This window comes from Rattus norvegicus, chromosome 4 (genome assembly GCF_021556685.1).
Source record: "Rattus norvegicus strain SHRSP/BbbUtx chromosome 4, alternate assembly SHRSP_T2T, whole genome shotgun sequence".
NCBI lineage: Eukaryota > Metazoa > Chordata > Mammalia > Rodentia > Muridae > Rattus > Rattus norvegicus.
This window is the reverse complement of record NC_141537.1, coordinates 12,242,420-12,265,702: the sequence shown is the minus strand read 5'-3', so window position 1 is coordinate 12,265,702 and position 23,283 is coordinate 12,242,420. Positions and strand designations below refer to the sequence as shown.

General features: G+C 46.1%; 1 protein-coding gene across 4 annotated transcripts in view; it reads right to left on the bottom strand.

Moving 5' to 3' along the window:
- The window catches only part of Pus7 (pseudouridine synthase 7), a 41,944-nt gene extending 19,078 nt beyond the window's left edge, over positions 1 to 22,866 (bottom strand). For 2 of the 4 annotated variants that reach the window (XR_015685354.1, XM_087656372.1), the window contains exons 1-8: positions 22,668 to 22,866; positions 18,493 to 18,920; positions 15,793 to 15,877; positions 15,590 to 15,691; positions 8,982 to 9,126; positions 4,268 to 4,285; positions 3,441 to 3,552; positions 1,285 to 1,362 (exon numbers count right to left, since the gene is read on the bottom strand). Coding sequence is in view for 2 of the 4 variants with exons in the window: in XM_087656372.1 (XP_087512498.1) it covers positions 1,285 to 1,362; positions 3,441 to 3,552; positions 4,268 to 4,285; positions 8,982 to 9,126; positions 15,590 to 15,691; positions 15,793 to 15,877; positions 18,493 to 18,887 (935 nt within the window). In the remaining 2 variants the exon portion in view is untranslated. 4 annotated transcript variants of the gene reach the window in all.
- Between the last annotated feature and the right edge of the window lie 417 nt (positions 22,867 to 23,283).

The following is a 23,283-nucleotide window of genomic DNA, read 5'->3' as shown; positions in this document are numbered from 1 at the left end:
TGCACACACGACGGGGAGATGTGGTGTTTGAGTCTTTTGGTATTTTGCTTATCTAATGCTCTTCCGAGGCATCTATTTACCTAATGGCCTAGCAGTTTGTCTATCTTTCCTGTATGGATGTCATGCTATCTGCATGATTCCAAGTGTCGACATCTGCTGCTGCAGGGGCAAACGGGAAGTTGTAATTCTTGCAACAAGTCCACAAAGCTCCTCAGCCCGCAGTGATGTGCTTTGTGCCGCAGGTCCTTCTAATATGGCTATAAGCTATTTTACTGGTTGGAGATAACCACAAGGTCCGCAAGAAACACCTCCACCTTCTGTATTCAAGACCTAGTTCTCACCCAGAGGCAACACTGACTGCCCCACCTGCCTCCAGGGCATACTTGACAAGTCTGGAGTCAGTTTTATTTTCACAACTGTAGGAGGAGCAGGGGTTTGTTGCGTTGGCATATAGAAAGGACAGAAAGGACCGAGATCAGAGAGGCTGTTAAAATATCTTACAATGAACAGGACCAGTCCCCGACACAGACAGCACACAGTGCAAAGGCGAGGCGTCCTCATCTAAATGAAAACCACAACATCCCTGAGCTGAGCCAACTTCTCTTGACTGGCCTTCACTGTAAGTCCCAGGCCAGACCTCAGACGCACGCCCCAAGTTCAGCTTCTAGCTTGCTCCAGCAGGGTTCTATTCATCTGTCTGCCCTGTCTGACCATCGTTCCATCTATATGTGTGCTACATGCAAAAGTTCTCACTGTTTCCTACGTGAATATTAAAGGATACATGTTGACATTTAATAAACGAGAGAAAGTCATACTTATTCTCTTGGCTATATCACAAACAACTTTTTAAATTACTGAGAAAAAAAAAAAACAACTCCAAAACCAAGAACCAAAACAAACAAACAAACAAAAGGCCTGTTTGATTAGGAAACACAGAGAGATTCAGGGTGAAAAAACCAAGTAGGAAATAGTATCCACAAAAGAGCAGAAACTGAACTGGCAGTTTGTCTGGTCAGCAGACGGATCTGCTGCCAACCCTGACCCCAATCCAAAGGAGCCACAGGGTAGGAGAGAATGGATTTCCTCCAGTCGTCCTTGACCGCCAGGAATGTGCCACCGTGTGTGCATACATATGTCTACATGCACACATAGCAAACAAATATGTCTACAGGATTTTAAAAGGCAGAGGACGAGATGAAGCTGAGAGTGGTAAGTTTGGTAAAGCAGAGCTGAGGCCTCTGTGCCGTCAGTCTGGGCAGGAGCTGGGGCGGGAGCTCCACTTACTTGAGAACAGCGATCTCCTGGACTGTGATAGCCCTTTTGTCTTTGGTTCCCATATAGGAGAATATGTTTGGTTTTACCCTGGTAAGACATAAACAAAGCAATGTGAAGTCACATACCACAACCAAAGCACATTTCCAATAACTCAAGCCTCAAGATACATACACTAACACATTAAGAGAATAAGGAGAAACTTTATTGAAGAAAGTACAGATGAATATGCAAATTAAAGCAGCAACAAGACGCCTTCTCTGCAGGGTTTGATTCAAAGCATCTGCAGCTACCAGAGAATCAACTCATCTTCAGACTGGGCTAGCCAGGAAAAAACACACAAGGTGCACTCTTCCAGTCAGAAACAATTTGTTCAGTTATATAAAACCATGACAGTACAGGGGGAAAACATTCTAGAGGCGTAACGTAGCACTCTCAACATTTTATAGCTTCAGTTCTCAAGACATTATAGTAATGTGGTTACTATAATATTGCCTTAAATATAATCTATAACTCGACATTTTAAAAAAAAACACCAAAAGCTAAAACACGCATACTTCTGATATGAAGATACCCGAAGTTCCATTCGCCTCCTCCCAGAAGTGCCACCTGTACATCGCAGAGGAACTATTTCCCCCTGTCTACAGCCCCAGGAGGGCCATGCATTCTCTAGGACATGAGGCTCTGGTGAGAAGACACAGACTGTTTTCAGGAAGCCAGTATAAAAAGTGGAATGTTATTTAATTAGGTACGATGCTCAGGGCTGACCTGCACTCTCCTGAGACTCCCAGAAGCCTTGACTCCTACCATCTCCTATTATAACATGGAAACAAGGAGATCACCAGGTTACAACGGCTTCTAGGGTGGACTTTACATGGGGTTCTAGGACAGACAGGGCTAGAGACCCTGCCTGAGCAAACCAACATAAACAAAAACAAAAGGAAGCAAGAAAAGAAAAAAAAACCAAAAGGAAATAAAATAAACTACATACTCTGATCTTGAAACCTGCAGCTTCTGGAACTGTGGGAAAATTATGACTGACTTCTGCTGTCTAAGGAACGTGGTATTTTGTGACAGCTGTTCTGGAAAACACATACCCTGTATAGCCATGTTTAAGCAGTTACGTTTCCACAGAATACAGATTAGTTGTGGTATCTACAGACATTCTTTTTCTTTCTTAAAAAAAGAAATTATTTTGGGGTTGGGGATTTAGCTCAGTGGTAGAGTGCTTGCCTAGAGAGCACAAGGCCCTGGGTCCGGTCCCCAGCTCCGGAAAAAAAAAAAGAAAAAAAAATTATTTTAGGGGCTGGAGAGATGGCTCAGCGGTTAAGAGCACTGACTGCTCTTCCAGAAGTCCTGAGTTCAAATCCCAGCAACCACATGGTGGCTCACAACCATCTGTAATGGGATCTGATGCCCTCTTCTGGAACATCTGAAGACAGCTACAGTGTACTCATCTATAATAAATAAATAAATCTTAAAAAAAATTATTTTAGCTGAGCATAATATATTCCTTACTCCCAGCACTGGAGAAGCAGAAGCTGACAGATCTCTGAGAGTTCAAGGCCAGTAGCACGGTCTACATAGTAGGTTCAGGACAGCCAGGACTGTCACACAGAGAAACCCTGCTTTGAAAAACCAGGGGGAAAACCCTATTTTGTATGTATGAGTGCTTGCCCACACATATCTATGTGTGTATTCCAAGCACATCTGGTGTCTGTGGAGACCAGAAGAGGATGCTGGATCCCGTGGAACTGGAGTTGTAGATGGTTACAGGCTATGATGTGGGCACTGGGAACTAATCTGAGTCCGATGAAAAAGCAGCCAATGGTCTTAACTGCTAAGCTATCTCTTCATTTCTACTAAAAACACAAATGCACAAAAACTTCTGGCACCTCACCCACCCTCAAAACCTACAATCTCTACTTTATTTTCATTCCTTTGAGCAAATATCATTTTTCCCTGACTGTGCTGGTAACTCTCAGTTGTATGTGAATTACTTACTTCCAGAACTTTCACCCTGAGAGCGTGGGGGTCAAAAAGTTTACTGCTCTTCTTCCCAGAGCATCGCTGCTGATCGGATTCCTCCTTTCCCCTGAACTCACACGTAAGGACAGAACCCACGCCTACCTTACTGATTTGTGCAAGAACAAGGACAAGGCACTAACCGCAGATACTTGGACAACACATTGATGGCGTCCATGGTGTCTTTGTTTTCCTTGTAGAGAACAAAGTGGCAGTAACTTCCCCGGGATTTTGGCCAAGAATGTTTTCTTGGATCTTAAAAACAAAAACAAAAAGTTAATGTCATATAAACTATTAAAAACTCTATGACTTGGGAAAGCCTGATTCCAATCATGCTACAATCTAGAAACACATCTTAAACAATGCACAGGTTTAGATTTAAACTACTCAGAGTAAAAAGATCAGGGCTCAGAAAACTAAGCTGCAGCTGCAGTGTGCAGACACTGCAGGTGTTCATGAGTCCCATGCGACAGAGGGGCTGTTTGCTGAGGAGTGTATCTAGTTCCAAGGGCACAAAGCTCCAAGAAAGAAAAATTGTAAAAAGAAGGATTTTGCACAATCAATTAGAAAGAATTCCTTTGTTCTGAAAATTTTTCCTTTGTTCTTAAACAAGTCTTTTCACCCAAACTTAGAAATCGTTTCTCTTCAGAGCAGAAGATAGTCCTGGTATGGAAGTTAACTGAACATCTGGCTTTGTCAAGCAAGAGCATTTCTATGTGGCAGGTTAGTGATTTAATCTACAATGTAAGGAACCATCAACCAGGGTAGGCAAGCAGTAACCCACCCCAGAAAACCACCACAGTGTGTATAGACGCCGAGAAAATCAATTTCCTTCTTAGGACTCCGAGAGTCATGTATAGAAACATTCTGTACAGTCGTGTATGGAAAAATATTACAAGGACCCCTTCAGCTGTTGGAGTGCATTTCTCACAGCTTCACCCTGTCTACAGGAAACGCCAACCGCTCTTACCTGCTGCAGCTCTGACCTCTGTCCGAAGGCACAGAATAAAGAGCACAAGAGAGCAATGTTTAATTTAGAATGCTGTTAGCATGCTTTAGCGGTGAGCATGCACATGAGGGCGGACTGAAGGCTTCCACAGCACCTCACAGTTCTGCGCTCCAGCAGCCACTCTGACTTTAACAGTGGAATGCTGCAGAGGCAAACACTTTACAACGAGGAAACCCCTGGAGGCACAGCCTTCCTGTCTCAGTCTCTTCACATGGTCATGTCAGTCCATCCTCCAAGATGTCCTGTCTGCAGCCATGGGGTACAGCAAATCCTCAAGTCTAGATACTGAATGCCTCTTTTTCTATAGCTGTTTTCCCATAAATACGGCAAGTGATGTCTGAAAATGCTGTGTGTGACTATCGTGGCAACGAGAAGCTGCTGTTTTGTTTCATGCTGCTGTGTGTTTTAAAAGTTTCCTGCACTGAAATGCAAAAATCTTTAAAATCTGGACACTGGGATCATTAGTTTTCTATATTCAAATGTCCAGACTAGACGACTTAAGAAATGACTTAGGAGACACGTCCAGGGCATGCAAGGGTCTGTCCTTATCATCATATATGTCCATAATAAAAAGCTAAAATCCAAGAACGGTGCGAGCTGGTGAAGTGTAGCGACACGTTGTAACCACTGGCCCTGAGCAGTCACAGAGGAGTGCAGTGGCAAGAAACAGTGCAGCCGGGAGGCTACAGACCCAAGTGTTTCCTCCCTGGTGGACAACAGGTGACAAGTGTGCACCTCCTATTAGCGGATCCAAGTACAAACCATGAAATCAGTGGCCTCTGCAAGTAACATGCAAGGATTCATGCTCTTGGAATACTCAATATATAAGAGAGGAAAGCTTCTGCACCGGGAATATTCTGAATAAGCAAAAGTTCCATCTCTTGGACTCTACGGGAACGCCAGCCCCTGGGAACACTCATCAATGCACACCTGACCTCACAGTGTGATGGGGTTAGGGTGCGTTCCACACATTTTTAAGGCACTCTAATTTATAATACACTTGCAAAGAATTCTAAGGCCAGCGTCGCGCTTCCTATTTCCACAAGGCGGGTTCTTCCTTAGGAGGGTGTGGCATCACAGCCCAGACCAGGTAACAAGTGAAATGGGAGAAGTCATGCCCAGAGGTCCCGAGAGTGGGAAGGCAGAGGCTGGAAGCCTGGGGAGGGCGACACGATGGGGCAGCACGTACAACCTTCTTTCTGCTTATTCAAGGTCAAAGCACCTTCATCAAAGCACCAGGACACCAGCTTTCTGCTTCTCAGTACCCTGCTGCACCCACGCCTTTACAGCTGTCCTTACGTCTGCACCTGCCCCTTTCTCTAGCCCCAGCATTTGATATATAAAATACATTCATGGCTCCTTATCTTCCAAGTCACATCGATGTCTTCTCCTTACTATATTTCTCCCCCTTTTCTCTTTACTTTACCGCTTTATTTAAAAAGCACTGGCCGGGGGCTGGGGATTTAGCTCAGTGGTAGAGCGCTTACCTAGGAAGCGCAAGGCCCTGGGTTCGGTCCCCAGCTCCGAAAAAAAGAACCAAAAAAAAAAAAAAAAAAAAAAGCACTGGCCGTAGGCTGCCTTCTGTCTCAGCCTACTGTGTAAACTTTTCCAGTCTCGTCCTTCCAGTGCCACACCCGCTAAGCAAACAGGCACTGGGGGTTTCGTCTGCTGTTCAGTGATGGACATGGTTCTGAGTCACCATCATGCCACATCTGGAGCACTGTAGGTTAAATGTGGGTCCCATGTCTGCTCCGCCACAGGGCTTGGGATGCCTGGGGAGGACGGACTTGGGAAGTAGACGTGCTTACCCCACGTCCCTGCTGCTGGGTGGGTGCCGCTGGGCGGGTATCAGGCTGTGAGTTCTGGGATTCTTTCTTTTGGTGGAGCTGGTCCCAGAGAGATTCTGTGTCTGTGTCTCTCCCTCCTCAGTTAGGTAAAGGCCTGGGTCCAGAGACCCTGCCTGGGAATCATTTACTTCAGAAAATATAAAGAACTTGTATTTGTCCTACAAGTTTTCCCTCCTTCAAGGCAGTAGCCCTTTTGGACTATGTAGCTCAGGCTAGCCATGAACTCACGATTCCTTTGACTCTTGAAAGCTGAGATGATACAATATGCTACCATGGCCAGCCCCAGATCACTTTTTTTAAGTTTGTGGCTAAAAACAAGCAGTGGGATGCATATAACCCCCAAATATCAATCTATTACTTGCTTGTATAATGTTATAGTCATTTTATAAAATTTACCATGCTTGAATAGGTAAAGCAATACTGCTTTTTGGACTAGGTTAATGGCTAGTTGTTTCTGATACTGGGCACTGTGATTCAGAAGTCAACGTGTCTATGTTTCACAACACACAATTCACAACACACAAAAAAACAACATTTTAAAATAACATTTTAAACACAAATAACACAACACAAATAACATTTTAAAAAATATTATAAATCTACATTGAGTATAGTAGTGAACAACTATAACCCCAGCACTGGAGAGGCACAAGTTGGTTTGGAAAGATCAGGAGTCCAAGATCACTACATGTGAGTTTGAGGTCAACCTGGGTTACATGACACCCCAAGATAAATAAATGAAAACAAAAAAGACTGCTGTAACTTTGCTAAGTATCAAATAACCCAGAGATTACACCAGGGCTTGGCAGTGGATGAGCTCCAAAACAAATCAAAACTTTAACAACCGCTACATCCAAATGTCCCAGGGCCCAGGAGAACAGCCGTTGTTAGCACTGGGCTCCATTCTCAGGACCATAGATGATGCCTTCTTCTCTCTGACTCCTTGGGGACTTTTACTTTAAGACACTCTCAACTGGGGACAGGAGAACGGGAGATAAGATGGATGTAGCTTCCACAATGACTTTCTCAGCCTGGGAACAACAGCCTTTGTGAGGAGGTGGAAGAAATCACAGAAGACAAATTGAGCCCACCTTTGTCTAAATGCTCTCAAGCCCGAGGGGTTCAGGTCTCTGGGCAAATGCTGGCCCAATGTGCTTCTTTGAAAAGTAAAATATTCTGTTACTCAAATGGCGAGGGGGTGTTTCACATCACATAATGCACTTATGACCAAGTCTTAAAATTGACTAAAGGATACATGCTGATCTCTGAGTTTGAGACTATATAGTTTGAGCCAAGGTGAGTCTGAAGCCAGCCAGGGCTATATAGTAAGACCCTGTCTCAAAAACAAACAAAAAGGTGCCTATGACATAAGCACAGAAAATCCAGACGGAAACAGAACAAGATGAGACAGTATGACAAGAAAAACAAGAGTGCAAACTAGAATGACCACCTTGGGCTACGAACTCCCTCATCCTTGCGCAAAATACAGCCTCTCCTAAGAAATGAAGGTCTTTTTAAAGAGGCAACCGGTCAAGAGACACACAGTGACCCAGCTTGTGTCTGTTGCAATCTGCATCACCATGGCCACACTGGCAGAGTAAGGCCTTGCCTTTCCTCTCTGCAGAGTGGTTGCTGGCCAAATGCTGATCACCTGCCTCCCCGATGTATCCACGAGAGAATTAAGAGAGAATTAAGAAAAAAAATGTCGACACCTTATGTTGATAAGTCACCTTTGTCCTCCCCATCTGGAAGGGACATCCTGGCCTTGGGGGAACTGAGAACACAGGAATGGAGTCGCTGAAATCACCCCTTGTGGTGAGTTCTTTGCAAGCTTGTCTGACAGAGGGACACTAAGACACTGCTTCACACTGACCTAGATGTTGTAGAACCAAACAGGCAGATCCTCCTGCCTTAGCCTCCCATGACAGGCACGTGACACCATGCCCAGCTTCCCCCGCCCCCCTTTTTTTGGTATCAATTGAGAAGTGGCCTCAGATCTCCACTTTTCCTCCCTGTAGCTCAAAGCTTCTCACTTCCGTTTGACTGTTTCCGGGGAGTCTACCTGGCTTTTCTCTTCAGTCCTTTCACTTCACCAGAAGCATCGTTACAAACAACAGTGTCTCCATACACAGCTTTATCCCTTAAATTCATTTAATGGACGCTGACGGTGCCCTAACGGGTTCAAGTCTCATAGGACATCATCCTATGGGCTTCCTGTGGCACATCTACTTTGAAATAACAGACCACTGACAGGAGAACTTGAGACATGTAGCAGACACAGACATCTTATGTACTGATTTGATGGGGAAAAAAAAAGAAATATCTAATTTTTCTTAGGGTTGTAAGTAAATGGAAATCCTCATGGCCATGGAGAACGTAAGCAAACATAAACATCAAGTGACTGGCAGTGCATTCCCGCTGACTGAACAGGGAACGAGAGATGGACTCGGGTGAATGGCCAACCCCTTAAAATTCCATGCTCTCTGTATGTGAGTGAAGACTAGGAGGGGCACCAATGAACAATAACCTTCCACTGTCTTCTTGAACTGTCCTCCACCCACTCTGCTCCTGAGGGAACGGGAGTCTCTTAGGCACCACTGTAAGTCTTCACTCACATACGAGGCTGAATTCCCACTAGACGGACAGACTGACAGACTGCAGGCTTGCTTACATCTGAAATGACTACTAACCACCCGCCAGGAGTGACATGACCCACAGATCCCTCTCCATGCGATGGCAAGTCGGCCCATGGGCATGAAGCGTAAGGCAAAAGAGCAGGGTCCGCCCCTCCCCGATCCCTGTAGCAGACAGGCCAATGTCACACTTACTTGCCAAAGCCTTCTTGCCAGCAGCATGGTAGGCTACAATGTATCTCTTCCCCTCTCTCTCCTCTGTTTTTGTCTCTAGTCCTGGGAAGAGAGATTTAATGGCTTGATGGATGATGGTTCGTTTCTCTTTGGTGTCCTCAATGACCTATGGAAAGTCGGAGAGACAGCATTACCCTAACAAACAGTATGGGTTCACTAACTCCACAGTCAACAAGAACGCTTGCTAGTATTTCAGAAAACGTTTTTCTGATATTTCTTATCCTGAGGGCTCATTGTTGGAGCCCGTCCATCTGTGGACATCACACAAGCCCTCAGACTCACCTCTTCCTTTAGTCCCAATAACCTCCCTGTTAATCCACTATTGTGCCCCGTGTGGAGATGAGAGCAAGGACGTCTGAACTTACACAGTGGGAGGGCCTAAGAGCTGGGTGTGAAACAGGCAGTGAGGCTCTGTGGTCACCACGGAGGTTGCTTGTGATATCAGACAAATAGCATAGGGGAGCCCCAGACCAAGATGCTGACAGAGTAGCATCTGGGGTATCAGAAAGTTAATCCCTCTGCCGCACCTGCCTCCTTCTGAACTTTATTCTATACTAAATAGATTTGGTGGTGGTGGTGGTGGGGTGTGTGTGTGTGTGTGTTTCTAATACAATAGGAAAATCAACATAAAGGAAATATAGACTTATCATTTAAACAACTTTTTTGTCAGCTTTGACATTTCTCAGCAGATTTTACCTCTAACCAATAGCACAAAAGGCTGGCTATCCTGTATTTTAAAGATAAAAAGATGCATTTCCCAAAATGTATAGATGCTCTCTGTATTCAGTGCACAGACTTTTATAATTAATTTATTCTATTAATGGGCTGGCAAGATGTCCCCATGGCTGAGGCACCAGCCACACAAATTTTCCTCTGATGGCCATGTGTGTACATGTGTGCACACTATGGGAGTTTTTAAAAACTATAAAAGAACTGGGCCACTTGACCTTCAAGGTCCCTTGCCTCTGACAGCCAGAAAAATGACAAGTGCTGACTAGGAGACCTACTAACTTGATTTCACAGCCTAATTTAGTTGTTGCGACCCAAAAGCTGAAAATATCACACAGAGACTACAACCGATGGGTAACTTTGCGAAACACACAACGGTACAGAAAAGAAACTGAAGTAGGAGTCCTGAGTAAATGATTTCCTCGCAGCACAGAGCAAGATCTGTAACTGCTAAAAGTGCTAAGTTGAGGCTGCAGTTTATAAATATGAACACATATTTAGACTGAAAATCCAGCAAGTTCTAAGAAGGCATGGCGGCTCATGCTGCCTACGATCCCAACACCTAGGCAATCCCAGGTTCAAGGATAGCCGGGCCACTCACACACTGTGTGCTCCAGGATTGGGAGGGAGGGCTACCACAACTAGGGTTGCAGAGGTGACCCAGCAGCTAAGAGCACTTGCTGCTCTTGCAGAGGACCTGGGTCAGTTCCCGATGTCCAGTGGCCCCTATAAACAGATATGGCTCCAGTTCCAGAGGAATCTGACGCTTTTGACCTCGCTGGCACCAGGCATACATGTGCTATATATACATACATGCAGGCAAAACACTAACACATAGAATGTATAGATGAGCATAAATATATATGTTTATATATCAATACAATAGATAATATATAAATAAATATTTAAGTCCAAACTAACACCACTATACTAAAACAACAATCTGTTATTTTCTTTTCATTTAACAGATGAGGTAATTTGCCCATAATTTATGCTGTTTAAAGTTAAAACTGCCCTGGCATGGTGGCACACACCTTTACTCTCAGCACTCAGGAGACAGAGGCAGGTGGATCCCTGTTGAGTTAGAGGCGGGCCTGGTCTAGTGCGTTACAGGACAGCCACGGACACATTGAGACATCCTGTCTCTAAAAACAAAACAAAACACCAAGGTTAAATCTGGGGGCTGAAGAGACAGTTCGGCGAATAGAGCAGTGGCTGTCCTCCCAGAAGACCTGGGTCTGTTCTCAGCACCCACACAGCAGCTCACAACGGCCTAAACCTCCAGTCCCAGGAGATCTGATACCTCCTCCTGTCGTCCTTGTGCACCAGGCACATATGTGGTACCCAGTTATGTGATGCAGGTAAAACACCCAAAAACATAAACGAAAAAAAAAAAAAGGATAAAGTTAAAACATCTGTTAGCATCGGGCACATCTGTGGACGCCTAGAAGTGACTTCACACTAATCAGACATCTTTCCTGCCTACTCTCAGGGACTTGGCGTCATCTCTAGGCAACAGCTCCTGCATCTGTCCCTTTGTGCATGTGGATAAAAGACTCGTTCTCCCTGCCCCCCTCTCTCTTTTCTCTCCCAGAGGCTGCCTCTGATCTCCCCCACACCCAGTAAACCTCCCACATGAGACCTGTTGCATGGTGTGATTTGTTTGGGACCGTGCTGCCTACTTCTAACAACTTCAGCAGACAATATAGTTTCCAGGGTAACAGTTTTCTTACACACAGGAAATGTGCCTAAGGGGAAGGTAAAACCCTGCATCTACGCTATCTTTTTAAATATTTTTATTGATTCTTTGTGAATTTCACATCATGCACCCCAATCACTCTTATCTTTGGCCCTTTGCAACACCCCCCCCCAAAACAAAAAACAAAACAAAAAAAAAAAAAACAAAAAACGAAAAGAAAGAAAAAAACTCATCATGGAGTCCGTGGTGTGTCATACCCTTTTGACCAAATAGCGTCACCTGCAGATGTGCAGTGAGTGGTTGGTCTGGCTTGAGACCTCTAATCCCATCACTTGGGAAGCAGAGGCAGGCAGACCTTTGTGAGTTTGAAGCCAGCCTGGTCTATAGTACATTCTGGGACAGCCAGTGCTACATAGAGAAGTCCTGTCTCGAAAAACCTCCCATCCCAAAATGTTTGCTTGTTTTTTACTTTGTGTATGTGTTTACTCGTTTGTCTATTTTCATTTTACAAACATTGCTGTTTTGCCCATACTGGAGAGAGTCAGATCCCCCTAGAACAAGAGTTACAGACAGCTGCAAATTGCCATGTGGGTGTGGGGAACCCAGGTCCTCTGGAATAGAAGCCAGTGCTCTTAACTGCTGAGCCATCTCTCCAGCCCTCGTGTGTGTGTTTGCTTCCAGGTATGTATTTGTACCACATGTGTACCTGGTACCCTACAAGGTCAGAGGAAGGCATTGGATCTCCTGGAACTGGAGTTTCAGACAGTTGTGAGCCACCATGTAGGTGCTGGGAATTGAACTCAGATCCTCTGCAAGAACATTAGTCTTAACCGACGGTCATCTCTCCAGCCTCAACTGCTCATCTACACAATTCTTAAAACCATCCTTAAAGCCAAGGTGAAAGTCCTCCCCACTCCCTCGATGTCCTTCACAGCGGGTGAGAAAGCAGGAATGGAGGAGGGTGCGGAGGCAGAGGACTGCCTCAGGACCCAGAGAGGCTGAAGAAGCCAAGACTGGGCTGAGCTCTGAAACTACTCACTACTGACGGCAGTTTAAAAAAAGCTCCCAAATCTACTTTAAAAGATTTTCCTTTCTTTGACAAATGTGATGTCTTAACACTCTAGAGGCAGTGAGATCTCTGAGTTCAAGACCAGCCAAGGCGACACGGTCATGTCCTATCTCGAAACAAACAAAAATCAACCATTTTTTCCAACCAAGGTCTTGCCTAACTCCGGCTGTTCTCAGAACTGCTGTTCCCCCCCCCCCCCCATCTCCTCCTGGTACTGGGATCCCAGGCCTGTGCCAGCGTGTCCAGCTAGTTTAAGAGATTATTTTGAGAAACAGACACACTTATAGATTATATGATCACAAGACCACAACCAAACATCCCAGGACCTCTTTTTAAAAAATATCTTATTCCTCTGTTAAAGAGGTGGGTACAGGACTATGTGGACTCCACAGCTTGATGTAACAAAAGTAAACAGAGCTGTTTCTAAAGAGAATTCTGCAAGCCTGGTGCCCTTTCAATAGTAAAAAAACAAAAAAAAAATTATTTTTGCTGGTGATAGAAGCCATAGAATACAATTTATGAAACTATTTAGAAAAGACTAAAACCATACAAGCTATAGAAGACAGACAGCACCACATAAGGAACAGAGTTTGTTTCTGTGACTTCTGATTGTCGGCCATAAAACTGCGCAGAGGTACAACCGATGAGCTGAGGAGCTAACTCAGTCGCACAGTCGGGGCTTGCCAAGCAATCAAACCCATTCAGAAAAGCTGGGTGTGGTGATCCACATTTGCAATCCCAGCACTGGGCAGGCAAAGAGAAGACAGCTTCCCAGGCTCACCTGCCAGCTCGCTGGGGCTACCTGGGTGAGTTCTAGGCCGAGTGAGTGACTGTCTCAAAAATCAAGGAGGACGGCTCCCAAGGAGTGACTCCCGAGGCTGTCCACAGCACATGTGCACTCATGCATCTATGCTCTCCCACACCCACACAGAAGAAGACACAGTAGTCAGGGATTGTGGTCATGTCGGTTGAGCCTGTATGTAACCCCAGCTCTTTGAAGAGCAAGGCAGGAAGATCAGGATCCAGGTCATTCTAGGCTACACAGTCGGAGGCCAGGATAGGCTATATGAGAAACCATCTCAAATAAAAAAAAATCACCAAAACCCAAACCAAATCAGAAAAGTAGCCATATTCTTAGGGTTGGGGATGAAGCCCACTGGCACCAGTTCAGCAGCTTCAAACCCCTAGGCTCCAGAACCAGAAATAACAAAACAAAGGCAGGGTGTGATCGAGAATGGCCTGTAATCTCAGCCTGGGGGAGGCTACGGATTGAGAGCCCCAGGCCGACTTTGGCTCTATGAGAGCCTGTGTTAAAACACACAAAGTCAAACCGAAGCAAAGAGCACTAAGAGTGAGTGGCAGAGAGGGAGGGGGAGGGGAAACAGAGAGGGAAGGAAAAGAGAGGGAGATGGGAAGGAGGGGAGAGAGCACAACCTATGCCAGGACCTTTCTATTCCGTATTGTCAGGGATTTTCGTTTATGGGTAAATTCAGGAATTTAAGAACCCTAAGTGGTCAGAATTTCCTATGTCTGGGAAATGGTGGTGGGAGAGGAATGCAGGGGTTTGTTGGAGGAAGATAATGAGCTGTGAGGTGGCTCCACTAGGAGGTGTGGCCTTGTTGGAGGAAGTGTGTCACTGGGGGTGGGCTCTGAGGTTTCAGAGGCTCAAGCCAGGCCCAGCAGCACTCTCTCTCCCTGCTGCCTGCTGATCAGGATGCAGGACTCAGGTTTGCCAGCACGAGGTCCACCACGAGGACAATGGACTAAACTTCTCAACTGTAAGCCGGCCCCGATTAAACATTTGCCTTTATAAGAGTTGCCGTGGTCATGGTGTTTCTTCACAGAAAAGGAAACTGAAACTAAGAGGCTAATTGGTAAGAGAAGAAATTTTAGACAAATATAAACTTTAGTAGTTTATTATAATTGTGATTTGGGACCCAGCTCAGTGGCAAATGCTGGCCCAGCACGCAGAGTCCGGAGTTTGATCTCAGGTAGCTTATAAAGCTCGTATGGTAGCTCACATCTGTAGTCTCAGGGTTTAGGAGACACATCGAGGCAGGAGGACCTGACGTTCAGCTGTCCTTGATTATCTAGAGCATTTCAGTTCCAAGACAGTCTGGTCCACATGAAAGTCTAATCTCAAAACAAAACCAGAGGGGAGTGGGGAGACTCGGTGCACGGCATGACTGACATGAAGGAAGCCGTTGATCCCCAGTACCATGTTTGGTTAACACCACAGTATCACTAGACAGGCTAACCTAAGGAAATAAAATTTCACAGGAAAAAGCTTGAATGGCGGCACTGGCTTCTACCTGTCATCTAAACTCTCTTTTTCTCATATAGCAGCAGATTCAGGGTAAGCAAACAGTGAGCAAAGGGCTTCCTCCTCTGCTCTCCCCAGCCCCCCAATACCACCCCTCCCTCTCTCAGTCCCCCAGCGACTAAGATGCTGTAAGGCCAGAGCCCCCTGCCTGATCATCATGACTAGCCTGTGGTTCTAAACAGCAGACCTCTCAGTTACACTGTGCTCACAGACTTTCTTCTTACAGAAAAACATTACTTTGGTAGCTAGGCATGGTGGAAGTTGAGGCTGAATTTTAGGCCAGTCTGGGCTAGAGAGAGATACACTGACGCAAACAATAGAAGCTGGCTGTGCAGGCAAACACCATCATCTCCGCACTTGCACGGTGGAACTAGGAGGAATACAGGTTCAAATCCAGCCCTCACTGAAATCCTGCTTCAGTAAGAATAAAACCGGGGTTGGGGATTTAGCTCAGTGGTAGAGCACTTGCCTAGCAAGCGCAAGGCCCTGGGTTCGGTCCCCAGCTCCGAAAAAAAGAAAAAAAAAAAAAAAAAAAGAATAAAAACAACCTTTTTCCTTTGATATATTATCTTGAAGTTGATTATTTGCCCCGATTTAAACGAATATGCTTGACTGACAGTAGACTGTGCCCTTTGAGATCAATAAGTCACCCCTTTGTTAAGCATGGATCATTCTTCAGGAGTCACATGTTATCACCCACCCAATGGCAAGCAGTCCAGCCCCAAGACCTTGCTTCCCGTGCTGCTTACCTCGATGGCAACACTGGTTTCTTTATTTTTGAAAAGCTGGAGCTCCTCCAACTGCTGCCTGTCCTCAGCTGTCAAGACAGTGAGGGCATCTTCTGGAGGGTCCTTTAACCACAAGAAGGCAAGAGAGTCACACAGTTTTATTTCCAGGGTCACTAGGAAGAGCTGCTACACACAGAAGGTGGCTTTTCTAGAGACATCTTTACCTCTTCGTCCACTGGAACAGATAAGTCATCCAAATGGCTGATCCGCCCATCCTTCCCGATTTCATGAACCACGAAGTCAGAGTATCTAATGAGAAGAAAACCAAAGTGTTTTTAAGAGGCGGATGCTGTCTTGCTTCCTACCTAATTTTAGGATAACGGTTTATTACCATTCAAAACAAGGGATTTAGAGAAAATCATTATTGTCAAGCAGTACCAAGCCATTTTCTCTTATTTTAATGACCACTGAAACACATGCAGTTTTTATACTAGAAGCTTATCACAGAATATTATCAGAGAATATATGAACAGATGCAAAAGGAAAGTGCATCAATATTCAGTCAGTTTAGTGCTTGAGCAGCAAGCACGGATGAGGACCGCGTTTGAGGTGAAAAGGCCAGGTGTGGTCACACAGGCCTGCTGTGCTGTCAGTGTATGTGCACTGGTGAGCCCCAGGTTTTGAGACCGTCTCAAAAACAACACAGAAGTGTAGGATGATGTCATCACGCAGGTGTAGGCAGGTACAATAGAAGGAGGCCTGTCACTGGATGAGATGGAGACGGGTGAAGAGCTTTAGAGAGAGGAGGAGACTGGAGGCGGCAGGAGGAGAAGCTACGGAGAGAACATGGAGGTCGATGTTAAGGTTCCTCTCTGCACATTTACAGGTTGTTATGAATATTCTTAAGGGATGGATGTGTATGTTTTGTATGTTTGGATGTTGGGTTTTGTATGTGTAGGTGGGCAGTTATATCTTATCAATTGGGCCAAAGGTTATTGTGTTGTGTGTTCTTTCATGTGGTGATTTAAGTTGAAGAGAGTGTGTGGTGGCTGGAGACACTGGGCTGCCATGGAGTTGGGATGTGTGTGTCTGGCATGGTGGCGACCTGCCTTGGGAATAGATGGGTAGGGAGATGGCTGCCAGGCTCAGAGAGAAGCCATCGGCAGTGTGATATAGGGTAGAACAGAGTGGGTGAGATGCTTTGCTGACTGAGATTAAGATATCTACCAGACATCTTGGGACACTATGGGCACCAGACCTTGTAGGGGTAGAAGGAAGCCATTTTTTATATAATTTTACAGCAACATGGAAGGATTGAAGAGATGGCTCAATGGTTGAGAGCACTAGCTGCCCTTGAAGGGAACATGGGCTCGGTCCGCAGTAACCTCATGGCAACCCACAACTGCCTGCGACTGCAGACTCGGCGGACCTTTTCTGGCCTCCTTTAGGCACTGTGCACATGTATGCAGATAAATATATGCAGGGACTCACATAGTACACATAAAAGCAATCTTTAAAAAAATAACCATGTGGAGAGTGAGTGAGGAGGGCACCTGAGGTCGGCCTCTTGACACATGCACACACATGCATGCATGCACGTGTGCACACACATACCTAAGATTAGACAGTCTATCTTAAAGTCATAAATGCAGTCATTAGTTAATTAAAACTAAATAAGTTAATTAAAAATAGTTAAATCAGAATGCAGTGAGCCTGCCCTAAGCTCCCATGAAGACTTGTTCCCACCAGCATACAACCCCAGCGACTCTCACTGTGATGGCATCCTCTGTCTTGTGGATATGAACCCTGAGGCTCAGGAGGCTTAAATACCTACTAAGTAACCAAATGGAGTCATAGGCCATGCCCAGCTCCAAATAACCCCTTCCTACTGAACAAGGTCTATTCAGATAAATGAGTTAAGATTATATGTCAAATTAGAAAGAAAAAAAACCTTAAAATGTCTCAAAGAACGTAACAAGACAAATACTACCACCCCTGAACACACATCCACAACCCGTGTCCCTGGGACATTCTGTTTATTCAAACAGTCCTGGGAGAGATCTCTCCTTGATAAGGACTGAGAATTCATCGTCAGCCAGATTGTGAATTAAAGGCTGAACTGCTTTATGTAGCGAGACCCTGCCAAGAAAGAATGAGATTAAAAGCAAAAGAAACAGAGGAGAAATAGAAAGAAAGCAAGAAATATCACAGGTACAGAGCAGCAAGAGTGCTTTCCTGGTGTGCATACAGTTTAGGTTGAACGCCCAGTTACTTACTTAGGCAGCTCCCTTACACTCTGGCCCCCTTCTCATCACGGATGTAAACACTGCTTAGGTTTAGAAAGTAAGTCAAGGGGCTGGAGAGATGGCTCAGCGGTTGAGCACACGGGCTGCTCTCCCAGAGGTCCTGAGTTCAATTCCCAGCAACCACATGGTGGCTCACAGCTATCTGAAATGGGATCCGATGCCCTCTTCATTTGTGCAGGGGTGTATGTGGCAAAGCACTCACACATTAAACAAAATTTTAAAAAGGAAAAGAAAAGCTGAATGGAAAGGCACACCCCCAAATTTCTAATGTACAAGAGGCCGAAGATTGAGAGTTCAAGACTACTTACAGGTCAACCTGGGCTACTTAGGGAGACACTGCCTCAAAAAACAAACAAACTAAAGTTTTTTTGTTTGTTTGTTTTGTTTTTTAGGACAAATTATGGGGAAGATGAGGGGGGGGAATGGAGGAGGGAGCACAGGGAGAGAAGGGAAGTGGAAGGTGGGGCTGTAACGCAGTAGCTGAGCTTGGTTGGCACGCCTCAGTCCTGGGGTTTGAATAGGAAGAAATAAGGAGCGAAAGCTAAACTCAAGACTGCATTGCTGATTTCTTTCTGAAGGACAGCACAGGTCCAGAACCAACATGCTCGCTAAACACACCTTTCTTTTAAGATCCCCGAGAAGCCCTGATGAGGACTCACGAACTTGGTGATGCCCACATCAAGTTCGGTGAGCCCATGCTTCATCATGTCCGCAAAACTCTCTGGCTCCTCCTCTTCCCCTGCCTCCGAAAGGCCGTCCTCTTCCTCCTCCTCCTCCTCTTCCTCCTGCACCTGAGCACCGGAGTTCTCGCCATCTTTCAAGGTGCTTTCCGCTTCTGGGGGCCCCGGCTTGGTCTCACTGCTGTGAAGACTGTCACTCTCCACCCCGTCCGGACTGTTGGTCACACAGCCCTCAGACACCTTCTGTTTCTTCGTCTCCTCATGTGGGGTCACACTGTCGTTATCTTCCACAACGAGGCACCCGCGTTTCAGGGACACACTTGTCATCTCCATCTTTTTTGTTTCCAAGAGAACATTTAAGAGAACCTTTGACAGAGGAGAAGGAGTAGAAAAGTTAACAATCTCCCACAAAGAGGCTGGTTTGGCAAACAGAAGCATGCTGAACTTTGTACAGAGAATCCTTAAAACAAAAATCATTCATTACAATAATCCTCCGGGGTGCGCAGAGACGGCTCAGTGGTTAGGAACACGTGCTGATCTTCCAGAGAACCCAAGTTTGGTTCCTAGCACACATATCGGGTGACTCCCAACCACCTCCAAGTCCAGATCTAGGGGAATAGATACTCTCTTCTGGCCTTCTAAGGTAATCACAAACATGTGGCACACACCAACACACATACGTATAAATAAAATATAAAAGTAACTTCCAATGAGAAAAATACGTAATTCTGACATCTGACATCAGCACGGACTTCAGTGTGTAAAAAGAAGAAAACTCGCACAGCACCTTGTATTAGGAGTCCTGAGAATAGACAGGTGTGGCGGCACATGCCTACACTGCACGCGCGCGCACACACACTCTCACACACACACACACACACACACACACACACACACACACACACAATTACACAGACAGAAGATGAAACAATCCAAAACAAACCATAAATTGTGAATACATAAGGTTGGGCTTTAACTCTCCAACCTTGGCCTTCTGAGTGCTGGGATTATAAAAGTGTTCCACTCTACCAGCTGTTATGTGATGTATTTCACCACATCGAAAAAGACACAGCCTGGCTGGACAGACGGCTCAGCAGTTAAGAGCACTGACTGCTCTTCCAGAGGTCCTGAGTTCAATTCCCAGGACCCACATGGTGGTTCGTGACCATCTATAAAGGGATCTGATGGCTTTTTTTTTTTGCAGGTGTACATGCAGCAGGGCACACATAAACAAAAATAAATACATAAAAATTAAATAAAAACGAACCTAAAAAAAGTTAAAAAATAAATTTAAAGGCACAGCCAAAACCCAAGATTATTATTTAACTAGACCATCTGCAATCTAAGACGCTACACATCTGCCCCCAGTGAGGAGCTTGAGAGAGGGGCAAACCATCAAAATATATTCTGAAGGGTATGCACCCGTCTACTTCATCTCACCGGAAACTGAAGTAAGAATGGCAGTTTTCCCTGTTTTTATTACAAAGAAAGACAGAAAAGTGAACTTATCCATAAAAACCATAAATGAGCTCTAAAAATATTCCGGTCCTCTAAGGTTAATGAAAAAACCAGAAACAGCCATGGTTAGATAATAAAAATAAGGCACGTTCTAAGAACCGGCAGATCTTACTTCACGGCAGACACATGACCCCCTGAGCAACCACGGCGGAGTAACTACACTAACGGGAGACCCGACAGCCGTCCAGAGGCCACGACTCTCAGCAGACGGGCGAGCACAGCAGCAGAAGCCACGCGTGCAGCCTGCCTCGGGGACTTCACCACCCACCTCTCCCAGAGGCAAAGGGAACACCAGATCTCCAAAACCTGGAGTCAGATGCCAAGTCTTGCCATTTGGTGAGTGGTCACTCACCCTGGGTAAACTGTTGGAAAACTAAAACCGATGCCTTGGATAAAGTTTAATACCTGCCGCCACCCATCCACCTTCGCTCACTGGCGTTTACTATTCCCCTGGAGACATGGAGGGGACATGACACACAAGAACCCCCTTTTTTGAGATAGGGTCTCCCCACATATCCCTGGCTGTCCACCTGCCTCTGCTTCCTAAGTGCTGGGATTTAAGGTGTGTGCCACCACGTCACATCCCTATGACACTTCTTACTTAGTTTCTGATTCTTAAGCTATTGTTATCACTTAACCATGGCTTGCCCCTTTAGATGCGTTTGCGTTTTGAGACAGGGTCTCACGAAGTGCTGTGTATGACAAGCAAGCATGCTAACCAATGAATGTGCTGTTCTCGCTCTGACACAGGGTCTTGCTAAGATGCTTGAATGCCCTTGTTCTTACAATGTAGCCCGGGTGGGTTTTGAACTTGTGATCCTCCTGCTTTGGCCTGGAGCAGCAGGCCTTACTTTCTTTAATGGCAGAACTCACTCCACATCCTAGTCAGAAAAAAATTAATAAATCTATCAGAGTCATCTACTCTAACATTTACTGAGTATATCCTGGGTAGGCACTGGAGAAAAATGGAGGGCTTCCTGCAATCAAACAGATTACAGCCTCCTTAAGAATATATTAAAAACAAAATAAATTTGCGGGGGATGTGCTCAGAAGCAGAACACTTGCGGGGGAGAGCACTCAGAAGCATGCCTTAGGTTCAGTCCTCAGTACTGAACAAACCAACAGACCAACAGACCCAGTAGCGGGACATGCAAGCCGTTGAGAGTGAAGTAGAGAAGGGGTGGTCTCAGTGAGGCCTCAGTAGAGCAGTTGAAGAAGGCAGACCTGAAAAAATGTTTGAGAGTTCCGAGGGACAGAACAGAGTCTGCAAAGGTCCCAGCTAGGAATCAGGTCAGAGACGGGCTGGCTAGTTACTTCTTTTCCATGGTGCCATCAGTGCTCACGGCGGATTGCTCCAGTCTCCAACAGGAGTGCTGACAGCCGGCAGTGGCCCAAGCCTAGGAGTTCCAGGCCAGCCTGGTCTACAAAGACAATTCCAGGATTGACAGGCTACATAACAGACAGAGAAAGAGACTCTGCCTCAACCCTTCCCCCACAGAAAGAGAGAGACATGTTCAGAGGGGAGCTCAGTGGCTGTCTCTCTCCTAGAAGGCCAGAACTCAGAGGGCTGAGGCAAGAGGTGTGTCCCAGGTCAGGCCAGCCTGGTCTACAAAAGTCCTGTCTCAAAACAAAAGAGGTGTGTGTTCAAATGAACTTGTTAAAGGCAGGAGGATCACAAGTTCAAAACCCGCCCCGGGTTCGTCGTAAGAACAAGGGCATTCAAATTCAAATTCTGGCTGTGGGTCATTCGCTAATGACTGGACATAATTTCCCCCTTCTCACTACAGTGAGCTGGCTGACTTGACAGCTTCTTCAATAATAAAAACATTGCCCTGACACTGGGGCAGAGTGTTTTACAAATGTTCACAGATTTTTGTTGTTTAAGAGGGGGGACAAACCAAAGTAACACCTATATTTTAGAGATTCTTTTTTCAAAATTAGTGGCTTTGAAGTAAACTCTCTCCTAACCCTTCTTCCTTTGACAGTCACTAATTACCAGCAACGTACTGGTTATTTTAAAGGCCTCCCTCAGTGACGGGCTGGTGGTATGGACCGGGTAAGTAGCCTGTACAGTCACCGAGCAGAGGCTGGAGAAAGACCCCAGACATCAGCCCGATCGCTTCTCAGGATTGAGAAGAGCAGCGGCCCCTAAGGCCTGCCCAGCAAGTAAAACATCTGCGGCCAGTACCCAGCACCAGGCCGGGACCAGTGCAGGTCGGGCGATCTGGGAGCTTTGAGCAAGAACGGGAAAGGTTGGTTTGCTTTTCTAACTGGGGGACGAGTTCGGGGAGCGCCCGAGGCACGGCAAAGCAAGGAAGGAGAGGGAAAAGAAGGTTCTAGCCCACAGCGGCGCGGTCACAGAAGGGATAGGGACGCGCCGCCGCCCAACGATCGGCAGGAATGAGGGCGAAGAGCCGAGATCGGAAGCATGGAACGGGAATTTGGGGTCCGAGATCAAGGATACAGGAGCGTGGAGCAGATAGGAAAGCGGGGAAGGTGGAGCGGGCGAAGGAGAACCCCGGAGCGGCCACCCTCCCTCCCCGGCCGCGCGCCTCTCTGGAGGCCTGGGGCCACGCCGCAAAGCCGCGCACTTACCCGGAGTCTGAGGGCGCGGCCGAGCGGCGAAAAGGGCGCTCGGCTCCGGACGCGGGAGTGAGGCAACGGTGATTCGGAGAAAGAGAAGGCAAACGTGGATCCGCACAGGCTGCACCGCGCGGAGACTCACAGGGACTGGCTCTCCCACCAGCCGCCGGGCTCGCACACGTGCAGCGCAGCGCCGCGCCGACCACGCCCCGGGGCGGGGCCCACTCCACCCGCCCTTGGCTCCAGGGAGGACGCTCCGCCCATTGATGACTGGGAAGTGTCTTCTCTTATGCAAAGAACCCTGAACACCTTTAGGACTTCAAAAGCAGAGACTCCCTTAGTAGTTATTAATTGTGCTTGAATGGGAGCTACTTTCACAGCGATGGCCTTTTATTATGGTTAATAGTGCATATTAATAGAATGGGTTTCTTACATTTGATTGGTCCCCAGTAGTATTGTCTTCAAGAAAACCCCATCATAGCTGGTTAATGCTTTGGCATAAAGACAAATAAAACGTATTTTTCTTCTCATGCTCTTCAAGTAGCAAACGGACCAAATCAAAGTACCCCATAGCATTTCAGGTCTAATATTTTGCCAGACCAGCTCAGGGTAAATAAAGTATAATAAA